The following is a 12,425-nucleotide window of genomic DNA, read 5'->3' as shown; positions in this document are numbered from 1 at the left end:
ACTTTGACAATGCTGACCTTTGTCAGCAAAGTGATGTCTCTGCCTTTCAGTATTCTGTCCAGATTTGCCATAGCTTTTCTTCCAAAGAGCAAGCATCTTAATTTCATGGCTACAGTTGCCATCTTTAGTGATCTTTGAGCCCAAGAATGTAAAATCTGACACTGCTTCTGTTTCTTCTCCCTCTAGTTGCCAGCAATTGATGCGACCAGTTCCCAGTTTTTTTATGTTAAGCTTCAAGCCAGCTTTTACACTCTCCTCTTTTACCCTCATCAAGAAGGTTCTTAATTCCTCTTCACTTTCTGCCATCAGAGTATTGTCTGCATATCTGAAATTGTTGGTATTTCTCCCAGCAACCTTAATTCTAGCTTTTGATTCATTCAGCCTGGCATTTTACATGATGTGCTTTGTGCATAAGTTAAATAAATAAAATGACGATATATAGCCTTGTCGTATTCCTTTTCTAATTGTAAACCAGTCAATTGTTCCATGTTCAGTTCTAACTGTTGCTTCTTGGCCTGCATACAGGATGCTCAGGAACAAGTAAGATAATCTGGTACTTCCATCTCTTTGAGAGCTTGCCATATTTTGTTGTGATCCACACAAAGGCTTTAGTGGAGTCAGTGAAGCAGAAGTAAATGTTTTTCTGGAACTCCCTTGCTTTCTCCATAGTCCAGTGAATGTTGGCAATTGATGGTCCCTAGTTCCTCTGCTTCTTCAGAAACCAGCAGCACTTTGGTAATTCTTGGTTCACATGTTGCTGAAGCCTAGCTTTCAGAATCTTAAGCTGAAAAGCCTAGGTATTTATTATCTTTTTATTTCATTTTTAAAAATTTAAATTTAAATGTAACAAATACTAAATAAAACAAGCATTTCTTTATCTGTGGTAGGACAAAAAGAAAGGATTGTACAAGAATCTGCGAATTTCTGTGTAACCTGGCTTCCAAACTTGATGCATTTTGCATGCCACTGCATATGCTGAAGGGAGACTCTGAAGTGGTAGAGAGAATACTGTAAACTGTATATATGCATGAGGGTTGGAGTTGGTGCTAGAGCTTTGGAAAAGAGTGACATTGTTTTGTATGAGAGAGATCTGGAAGGTCTTTAGGACCAATTTCAGACATATAAATAAAGAAAACTTTGGAGCTGCAGACTTGCAGGATGAACTGTTCTCAAAGTTAATGAATGAAGAACAGAAATGAAGGAATAAAGGAGATTCATAGACATCCAAAGCTTCTGTAGAACATGACCTCAAAACCTTCATTGCATTAAAGCAAGATATTAGATGATCAGGTCAACAGTATTTGATCTGAAAAATAAGTGTTTTCCTGATGCTTACATTATATCACTATTAGGTGAAAGGATATTCAACTGCGATTACATAGCGAAAATGCTATCACATCTAATGCTGAAAGCTGTCTTATTCCATCCATAATTCAATTTCATTTCAGTTTAATTCAGTCTACTTCAATTTAAGAAGCATTTATTGAATCCTTTTACTGTCCTCTATTTGGTTCCCTGTCTTATTCCCCACAGAAACTGTTCTAAACCTTCTCTTCTCAAGCTTCCCATTTCTTCCTCTACAACACCCCTTCAAGACAAGGATCTTACCTCTTCTTTTATTGAGAAAATTGAGGCCATTCATCATATACTTCTACTTCTGCCTTTTTCTTCATCTCAGAATCTCTTATCACCTCCTACTCCTTTTCTTCAGTTTCTGATAATAAAGTTGCTTTTCTTTTTTCCAACAGCAAACCATTTATATGTCCTTGTTTCCTTTCCTTTCCATCTTCTCCAGCAGATTGCCTCATCAACATATTTTTTTTTAACTGCAGAGGAGAACCAAAAGAAAACCAGAAAGAAGCGCAGAGAAGTATGAGAAAATTATAGGTTGAATTTACTTTATACTTAAAAGAAAAGCAAGCTGTACATAGTAGGTATCTCTAGTTTCATGTATAATCCTTTTTGATCTATTTTGTATGTTGAAATGCCCATTTTACTTGGCGTTAAAGATCAGAGGAAAAAAGCATTAAAACTGCCCATTTAATCATTCACTTTTCTCTGCTTAATCATCAGTCTCTCCCTTTCTATTGCTTATTTTACTACTGTCAAACATGCTCAAATCTCTTCAGTCCTTAACAATTTTTGGTTAGTCTTTACTATTCTTGAAGCTATGATCCTTTATCTCCTTTTTTTCTACCAAACTCTTCAAAAAAGCAGTGTCCACTTTATTTTTCTCAACCCACAGCCTTTTGCAGTCTAGCTTCCTACCTTATCACTCAATTGAAACTCCTCTCCATGATTATGATGAATTTCTTAATTGCCAAATCTAATAGTCTTTTCTCATCCTCCATCTTTCTTGAATTCTCCTCTGTCTTTGATTCTGTTTACCATCCTCTCCTACTATGTTTTGCTCTCTGGGTTCCTGACACTACTCTCTCTTGCTTCTCCTATCTGACAAATTCTCATCTCTTATGCTACATCATCATCTGTATCATACATCTAACTGTGGGTGCACCCCTAGTCACTATCTTGGAATTTCTTCTCTTCTCTACATTTTTTTTCTGGACAACCTAATCATCTCTTCTGATTTACATTGTTATCTCTGTGCGGATGACTCTTACATCTTTATCTGTCACTCTAATCTCTCCTGAGCTCCAGTCTTGCATCACCATCTCACTGTTGGACGTTTAGAACTGGATGTCCCAGAAGCATCTCCAGTGGAATGTGTCCAAATATAACCCGTTACCTTGTGCTCCAAATCCTCTTTTCTAATAAACTCTCCTATTTCTTTTATGGACATTGACATTCTTCAAGTCTCCCCAGGTTTGTAAACTTAGCATAAGCCTCAGTTCTTCATTCTCCTTTACCCTACAGTTGCCGTATCTTTCCATTTCTGCTTCTTAAATCCCAACTCATTTTTCTTTACTCACACAATTATTACCTTAGTTCAGTTCCTCATTTCTCTCATCTTGCCCAAACAATTACAATGACTTCCTAATAGTCTCCTGACTCAAATATGTCTCCACTCTAGTAATAATGATGAGATGATGATGATACCAGCTAACAATTATGTAGAACTCTAAGAATGTCAAAGTGATTTACATATATTATCTCATATGATCCTCACAACACCTCTGTGGGGAAAGATATTACTACTAATCCCACTCTACAGATGAAAAAATTATCCCAGAATGTGACTTTCTCAGTGTCACACAACTAAAGCTAGTAAGTACCTTAGGCCAATTTGAATTTAGTTTTTCTTTATTTCAAATCTGTCACTGTATCCACTATGATACCTCATTGCCCTAATGTTTTTTTTCTCATTTAATATTTTATTTTTTCCCAATTACGTGTAAAAACAATTTTAACATTCTTTAAAAAAAAAACTTCGAATTTCAAATTCTCTCCCTCTCTTCCCTCCCTCATTGAGAAGGCAAGCAGTTTGATATAGGTTATACATATGTGGTCATGCATAACACATTTCCATGTAAGTCATTCTGTGAAAGAAAACACAGACTGAAAAAAAACCCAAGAAAAATAAAGAAAAAGTATCTTTGATCTATGTTCAGGTTCTACCAGTTCTTTCTTTGCAGATGGATAGCACCTTTCATAATAAGTCCTACAGAATTATCTTGGATCATTGTATTGTTGAGAATAGCTAAGTTATTCATGGTAGATCATCTTACAGTATTGCTGTTACTGTGTACAATGTTCTTATTCTGCTCATTTCACTTTACATCAGCTTATGTGAATCTTTACATGTTTTTCTGAGACCATCCTGCTCATCGTTTACCATAGCACAATAGTATTCCATCACAATTACATAACACGACTTGTTCAGCCATTCCCCAATTGATGGACATCCCCTCAATTTCCAGTTGTTTGCCATTACTGCAAGAGCTACTATAAATATTTTTGAATAGATAGGTCCTTTTCCTTTTTGTTTTTTATCTGTTTGAGATATAGACCTAGTATTGGTATTTTCTTGGTCAAAAGGTATGCATGGTTTTATCGCCCTTTGGGTATAGATCCAAATTGCTCTCCAGAATTGTTGAATCAGTATACAATTTTGCCAATGGTACATTAGTGTTTTAATTTTCCCACCTCCCCTCCAACATTTGTCATTTTCCTTTTCTGTCATATTAGTCAATTGGAGAGATTTGAGGTAGTAGCTTAGAGTTGTTTTAATTTGCATTTCTCTCATCATTAGTGATTTAGTGTATTTTTTTCATGACTGTTGATTTGATAAAGCTTTGATTACTTTGTCTGCAAACTGCTTGTTTACATCCTTTGACCATTTATCAATTTAGGAATGGCTCTTATTTCTATAAATTCAATTCAGTTTTCTGTATGTTTGAGAAATGAAGTCTTCATCAGAGAAACTCACTCAAAATTTTTTTTCACAGTAATGATTGTCAACTATGTATTTCCCTTCATCCTGTTTTTCCTGTTTATCTTACTCTCTCACTCTCCTTTTACCTTGTACATTCTTAAAAGTATTTTGCTTCCTACTTTTTACCTCCTCCAGATTGCCCTCCCCTTTGCCTCCACCTTCTTGTCTCCTTCCCTTCCTACTTTCTTGTATGGTAAGACAGATTTCTACAACTGAGCATGTATATTATTCCCTCTTTGAGTCAATTCCAATGAGAATAGGTGCAACTGCTCCCTTCCCTGCTTCCCCTATTTTCCCTTCCACTGTAAAATCTCTTTCAGGCCTCTTTTATGTCAGACTATTTATCGCATTCTACCTCTCCCTTTCCCCTTCTCCCAATGTGTTCTTCTTCTTTCTCATCCTTTAATTTTTTTTTGGACAACTTTGCCATCATTCAACTTACACCTCTGCTTTCTGTCTATGTATACTCCTTCTAACTGCCCTAATAATGATAAAGTTTTTAGAAGTTATAAATATCATTTTCCCATGTATAACTATGAAAAAGTTAACCTTATTGAATCCCTTATGATTTCTCTTTCCTGTTTACCTTTTTATGCTGCTTTTGCAGTATTTGAAAATCAAATTTTCTAGTCACCTCTGGTCTTTTCATCAGGGATGCTTGAAAGTTCCCTATTTCATTGAATGACCATTTTTCCCTCCAATAGATCATACTCAGTTTTGCTGAGTAGGTGATTCTTGGCTGTAAAGCTCTTTTGCTGTCTGGAATATCCTATTTGAAGTCCTCCGATCTTATAATGTAGAGGCTGCTAAATCTTGTGGTATCCTGACTGTGGCACCATGATATTTGAATTGTTTCTTTCTGGCTCCTTGCAGTATTTTCTCCTTGGTCTGGGAGGTCTGGAATTTGGCTGTAGTAGTCCTGGGAGTTTTCATTTTGGGATCCTTTTTAGGAGGTGATCAGTGGATTCTTTCAATTTCTATTTTACCCTCTGGTTCTAGAATATCAGGGCAGTTTTCCTTAATAATTTCTTGAAAGATGATATCTAGCCTCTTTTTTTTGATCATGACTTTCAGGTAGTCCAGTAATTCTTAAATTATCTCCTGGATCTATCTTTCAGGTAATCTGTTTTTCCACTGAGATATTTCATATATTTTTTTCTGTATTTTCCTTCTTTTGATTTTGTTTGATTGCTTCTTGATGTCTCATGAAGTCATTAGTTTCCACTTGCCCAATTCTAACTTTTAAGGAATTTTCTTCAGTGAGCTCTTGTATCTCCTTTTCCATTTGGCCAATTCCGTTTTTTAAGGAGTTCTTTTCAGTGAATTTTTGTATATATTTTTCCATTTGGCCAGTTGTGCTTTTCAAGGCATTCTGTTCTTCCTTGGATTTTTGTGCCTCTTTTGCCATGTGGCCTATTCTGTTTTTTAAGGTGGTGGTGTTGTGCCTACTTTACCAAGCTATTGATAATTTTCCATGATAACTCTCATTTTTCTTCTCAGTTTTTCCTCTACTTCTCTTACTTGCTTTTCAAAATCCTTTTTGAGCTCTTCCGTGGCCTGAGACCAATTCATATTTTTGGGGGGCTTTGGATGTAGGAGCTTTGACTTTGTTATCTTCTTCTGAGTGTGCGTTTTGATTTTCCTTGTCACCATAGTAACTTCCTATGATCAGAATTTTTTTGCTGTTTGCTCATTTTTCCTGTTTATTGCTTGACTTTTAACTGTTTGTTAAAGTAGGGCTCTGCTTCCAGTGTGGAGGGCGCACCATCCCAAGCTTCAGGGGCTTTTTGCAGCTGTTTTCAGAGATACTTCTAGGGACCTGTATGTTTTCAGTTCTTCCAAGGTGGTATGATCTAAGGAGAAGTGTGTTTACCACTCTTCTGGCCTATGCTCTGGCCTGTGAGCAAGCACAAACAGTCTTTTCTGTCTTTTCTTTTTTTTTTTTAGTGATTTAATGTTTTTTATTATTTTAGACAAATACTAAAACTTATACATAATAAGAAAAGTAAAAGAAACATTTTAAACTTAAATGTAAAATAAGAAAAGAAAAAAATATCATGTGCACAGCAGAACATTGGAGAGGATTCAGAATATATAGTAATAACTTTCCATTTCAAGAAAACCTATATATTAAATGCTGTGCATTATGTTGAAAGCTGTTCATCTTTTCTTCCTTGTGGGTTTTCTTTTTTTCTGTGCTATACGTTTTTTACTATGTTCTTCCCCCCCCTCCATTCTTCCCTCTTCCTCTCCCTTCCCAGGCTGCTATTAAGCATGGATATATTTATATATAGATACTGATAAATATACACGTATACATATATATGTGTGTGTATATCTATATCTATGTATTTATGTATGAACATATACTTTTCCTAAGAGATTCTACTCCTAATCTTTGTTTTTATGTTTGTGCATGCCTTTTTTTTCTCTCTCTCCTAACTCCTCTACTTTACTTCTACTCTTTACCTTCCCTCCTATTGACAAGCAGTCTTTTCTGCCCTGAACTTATAATGAGGGCCCCTGCTCTACTGTGATCTCAAGCTCTGGTGTGCTACTGCTTCTCTTTGCCCTGGGTCTGCCACTGGGACCTGAGTATGGGCAAAGCACCAGAATCCTCCCTCCGTACTAGGAAAGATCCCTGTAATCTCCTTCTGACCAGTTGTTTTACTCCCTTACCACTTGTGGGCTGAGAGCTCCAGAAGGAACTACTGCTGCTGCTGATTCATTGACTCCCAAGGCATGCTCTTGGTTTGCTAGGGCTGGGTCTGTGCTGATCTTCCTTGTCACTGTAGTAACTTTCTATGGTCAGGATTTTTTTTTCTGTTGTTTGCTCATTTTCCAACCTATTTCTTCACTTTCAACTCTGTGCTAAAATGGGGTTCTGCTTCCTATGTCAGGGGACATGGTTCAAGCTTCATGTTTTTTGTGCAACTATTTTCAGAGGTAATTCTGGGAGCCTGTAAGGTTTTGGCTTTTCCCAGGTGTTATGATATAGGGAAAGATGTATTTTCTTCTCTCTTGTCCTGAGCATTGGTTTGTGAGTGACCACAACCACTCTTTTCAGTCCCAGAACTGTGACCAGATTCCTTGCTCCCCTGTGGCTGCAAGTTCTGCTGTGCTAGTAATCTTCCTTGCACTGGGATTAAGACCCAGTACTTGACCCAGATCCAAGTATAGTCAATGCAACAGAATCCTGCCCCTGGTGCCAGGAGAGGGACCCCTGTAAATCTCATTCAGACCTGTTGTATGATCCCCTGACTGTCTTGTGGGCTGAGAGATCTGGAAACTGCCACTGCTGCCACTGATTCAGTCTCCCTGAAGTCTGCTTCTGGTTTGCTGGGGCCAGATCTGCAGCCTGTGCTGGACTATGCTCTTCTTTCACCCTAGTGCAGCAGACCTTTCCTCCTGACCTTCTAAGTTGTCTTGGGCTCCATCTTTTTGTGGGTTCTGCCACTCCAGAATTTGTGTAGAGTCACTATTTAAAGGTATTTGGAGGGATTTGGGGGAGAGCTCAGGTGAGTCCCTGCCTTTATTCTCCCATCTTGGCTCCACCTCTCTCCATGCTCTTTCTCATTGCCCTAACCTATCCTCTGTCTACCAAAATTATTTTTCTTAAGCACCAATATGGCCATGTCACTACTCCACTTAAGAAACTCCTGTAGTTCCTAGTTGTCTCTAGGAGCAAATAAAAACTGCCTAGGTTTTAAATGATTTTATAACTTGGCTCTAGTGTTTGTCCAAAATTGAACTCGTTATCTTTCCTTCAAGACCTTATCTCTTCTTAACTTCTTTGTTCTTTTCCAGAACACCAAGACTCACTGCTTAGGTGTCTTCCTTTACTAATCAATTCTCTCCTAACACTGTCCAATCAATTGTCAAGTCCTGTCAATTCTACCTTTGTATTCTCTCTTGTATATATCCTTATCTTTCCTCTAACATTGCAATCACCCTGGTACAGGCCCGTATCACTTTATATGTGGAGTATTGCAATAGCCTTTTGACTGGTCTCCCTGCCTAAAGTCTTTCCTGATTCCAGTTCATCTTCTATTCAGCCCTTAGAGTGATTTTCCTACCTACCAGGTCTGACCATGTCACCTTTCTCATAAACTCCTGTGGCTATTAATACCTCCAGGATCAAATATAAATTTCTCTGTTTGGTATTCAAAGTTCTTCATATATTATCCTCCTCCTCCTTTCCCAGTCTTCTTATACCTTACTTCTCTTCACAATCTCAGCAATACAGTGACATTGACCTCTCTGCTATTCCTTGAACATGGTACGACTTATCAACTCAAGGCAGTTTTATTGGCTCTCCCTCCTCAGCTTCATCTTCTAGATTCCTTCAAGGCTCAGCTACAATACCAACCTCTGAAAGAAACTTTTCCTGATTCCCTTTCATGTCAGTGCCTTTTGTTTGAGATTATCTCCCATTTATCCTGTCTGTATCTTATTTGTAAATAGCTGTTTTCAATTTGTCTGTCCCATTAGACTGTGACATCTTTTGAGAGCAAAGGCTGTTTTTTTAAACCTTTTTTTTTTATCCCTAGTGATTAGTGAAGTGTCAGAAACATAAGAGGCAGTTAATAAATCCTTGTTGATTTGACTTGATGTGACTTGGAATGTCCAATATAAAAGCAAGAAGAAAGTCTTGTAATTTAAAATTCTGGTGGTATTTTTGAGTTGTGTTTTTCTTTTTGCATGTTGTTTTCACCTTGTAGTTATTCCTCAAGGTATCTTTGTAAGATGTGTTTATAATGACCACTTAATTTTATAGAGGGAGCGAAAGATCAAAGATCATAAAAGAAACAAGAAATAGAGCTGAAAAGTTTTGGCTTTATTGTCATTACCTGTTTTCCTTGTCTTTGTAGTTGCAAGGGAAGAAATACAAAGACTATTTTAGCACAGTATCATGGATCATTTTTCATAGTTTCTATTAAACTTTATTTCCTTTCGTGACCTTACATTTTTTTCATCATGACTTGAATTTTACACATCATCTCGTTGCAAATAAGTTAAAAGCATCTATTTAGTTTAAAAACTAAAGTTTTGGGGAATACATAAACTCTAGATGGCTAAAAAAATTTTTGGTTCAGAATTGATAGTAGAATCAAAATGTACTATGTAAACTAAACTATGAACCAAAATACAGTTGGTTGTGGACTAGAATAACTGACAATTCGTGTAAGTCTGTGGGATGAAAATATAATTAGTTTTTTTTTACCTTATTACGTTACAACAGTTGTTTCGCTTTGAAATTCCACATTTTCCTCCTTTTGTTCCTTAGAACTTTGAAGAAGAACCACTTTGTTCAAGGAAACTAAAGGCTTAAAAAGTTAATTTTAACTAGTGGATTCACCTTTAAGAATAGTAGGTAGCTGGTAGGTAGTAAGTAGCTGGTAAGAGTTAATTGCTTGTGTAAAATAAAGATATAAAAAAGATCATAACGTTAATATTTGTTGCCGTGTGGTTACTTCTCACATTTTTTTTTTACCAGTTACTGAAGTAGCATGTAACTGTGTAGTTCTTCGAACCTTACTTGAAAAATGCATAATGTGGAAAAAAAAAAAAGAAAAAAAAAGAAAAATGCATAATGTGTTTCTCTGAAGGTAGACGTAACAGTCCAGGCTGGCCAGTCACTTCAACAAATATCATTTACTTTATCTTCTTTTAAAAACATTTCATTGATATTTTTACATCATAGTTATTTCAGCATAAGCTCCTTCCTACTGGAGAGTATTCTCTTGAAATTCTCTTGTTTGATAACATGCCACAACTATAACCTGTTATCTCTGCAAGGAAAGGGAGGGAATTCCTTTCCACTTTTCTCCTCCAGGGCCAAGTTTGCTCATTATAATTACATATTTTTTTTAAAAAAATATTTTTCTCAATTACATGTAAAACATTTAACATTCGTTTTTTTAGTTGAGTTACAAATTCTCTCCCTCACTTCCTCCCCTACACTGCCTTGAGAAGGCAAGCATGATAGAGATTATACTGTGGCACAGTGGATAAAGTGCTGAGCCTGGATTCAGGAGGATCTGAGTTCAAATGTGGCCTCAAACACTTACTAGCTATATGACCCTGAGCAAGCCACTTAACCCTGTTTGTCTCAATTTCCTTACTGGAGAAGGAAACGGCAAACTACTCCAGTGTCTTTGCCAAGAAGACCCTAAATTGGATCATGAAGAATCAGACACGATGAAAACCAACCAAATAACAACATACATCTAAAATCATATAAAACATTTTCCCATATATATTACCCATGCTGCAAAACAAAACAGAGACCAAAAAACAAAACAAGGAAACAACCCTAAGAAAGTAAAAAAAAAAAGTATGCTTCAATTTGCATTCAGACTCCATCACTTCTTTTTCTGGAGGTGGATAGCATTTTCATAAATCCTTTGGAATTGTCTTCGATTATTGTGTTTTCAGAATAGATAAGTCATTCACAATTGATCATCATACAGTATTGTTTTTACTGTTACAGTGTCCTCCTGTTTCTGTTCACTTAACTTTGCATGAGTTCATATAAGTTTCTAAGGTTTTTCTGAAACCATCCTGCTTGTCATTTCTTATAGCACAATAGTATTCCAACACAACCATATAGCACAGCTTGTTCAGCCATTCCCTAATTAATGAGCATCTCCTCAAATTTTAATTCTTCACCGTAAAAAGGATCTCTTTGATCTCTTTGGGATAGAGACGTAGTAGTGGTATTGCTATATCAAAGGGTATACACAGTTTTATAGCCTTTTGGGCATAATTTGAAATTGCTCTTCAGAATGGTTGGATTAGTTCACAACGCCACTAGTGGAGTTTTCACCTATCTGGTTCTTCCTCCCCCACCCCCATCTCTCAATCACTTTTGTCTTAGAAGTTCTTCAGTGCTAATAAGATGCCTTATATTGAAGAAACTGTTACTTCTTTTTTTTTTCTTAAGTGTAATAAATAATCAATGTATTAATTAGGCTAGCTGGCAAATCAATAAATTGATGGTCAGCAGTTTCTCCCAGTAACCACAGTCCTAACCCTAACCCTAATTGTGCTCTTTCTTAAACTGTCTCATCAGTGTATATTTCACTAAATTGGTAATTATGGTTAAGTAATTATCAGGTACTCCAAGTACTTCTTAATTTATTGTTTTATGTAGAATACACTTGATGTTTCCGAGACATACAGTTTTTTATATTTTAATGACAGTAGTATGTGGCATCAAGCAAGTGTACTATAAATATTAAGACCAATGGTTTGAGTGTTTCATTAGAAATTCACCAAATAGGATACTGCTATAGCATGATGATTACAATGTATTTTGTACTTTTTATTAATATACAATTTAATCTTCTTAATTATTACTCTTATCATTCCTCCCTATATGTTAGAATTCCTTTTTCAATGTTAACTGATAAACTTTAAGCCTTAAAGATATGTGTTATAATAACAGTTCTTTCACCCTTTTGGGAATCTTTTGTTCTCACTGTTATGGTTCTCTTTCTGCAGACTGGGGAGTTCTCAGCTCGTTTCCTTTTGAAGTTACCAGTGGATTTCAGCAACATTCCCACATACCTTCTCAAGGTAAAAAAAAAAAAGACTTCATCCATGTTTATATTATAAATGAAGTGTCGGGGGCATCTAGGTGGCGCAGTGGATAGAGCACTGGCCCTGAATTCAGGAGTACCTGAATTCAAATCCGGCCTCAGACACATAACACTTACTAGCTGTGTGACCCTGGGCAAGTCACTTAACCCCATTGCCTACCCAAAAAACAAAACAAAACCAAAACCAAAAAATAAATGAAGTGTCATTGGTTAGCCAGAAATATTCATTAGGCAGTAATTTCTCAGGATGATGAACAGTGTCTGTTGTTTATGTCATTTCTTTATAATTTAAAGATTATGATTACTTCAAGTTACTTAGAAATTAATTTTTTAAAAAAATTTAACATAGGAAAATTAAGCTTAGAAATAAATTAAATCATTTGAAATTCTTATTTGTGGAGTCTTGAAAGGGTTCTATTACTCCAAGT

General features: G+C 36.2%; 1 protein-coding gene across 1 annotated transcript in view; it reads left to right on the top strand.

The window, feature by feature from the left end:
• The window catches only part of BABAM2 (BRISC and BRCA1 A complex member 2), a 588,974-nt gene that overhangs the window by 179,246 nt on the left and 397,303 nt on the right, over window positions 1-12,425 (top strand). Inside the window, exon 6 of the mRNA XM_020983778.2 lies at window positions 11,900-11,974. Within this exon, the coding sequence (XP_020839437.1) occupies window positions 11,900-11,974 (75 nt within the window). The remainder of the gene's footprint in view (window positions 1-11,899; window positions 11,975-12,425) is intronic.

This window comes from Phascolarctos cinereus, unplaced genomic scaffold (genome assembly GCF_003287225.1).
Source record: "Phascolarctos cinereus isolate Bilbo 61053 unplaced genomic scaffold, phaCin_HiC Scaffold_2;HRSCAF=192, whole genome shotgun sequence".
Taxonomy (NCBI): Eukaryota; Metazoa; Chordata; class Mammalia; order Diprotodontia; family Phascolarctidae; genus Phascolarctos; species Phascolarctos cinereus.
This window is presented reverse-complemented; position numbering and strand designations above follow the sequence as displayed.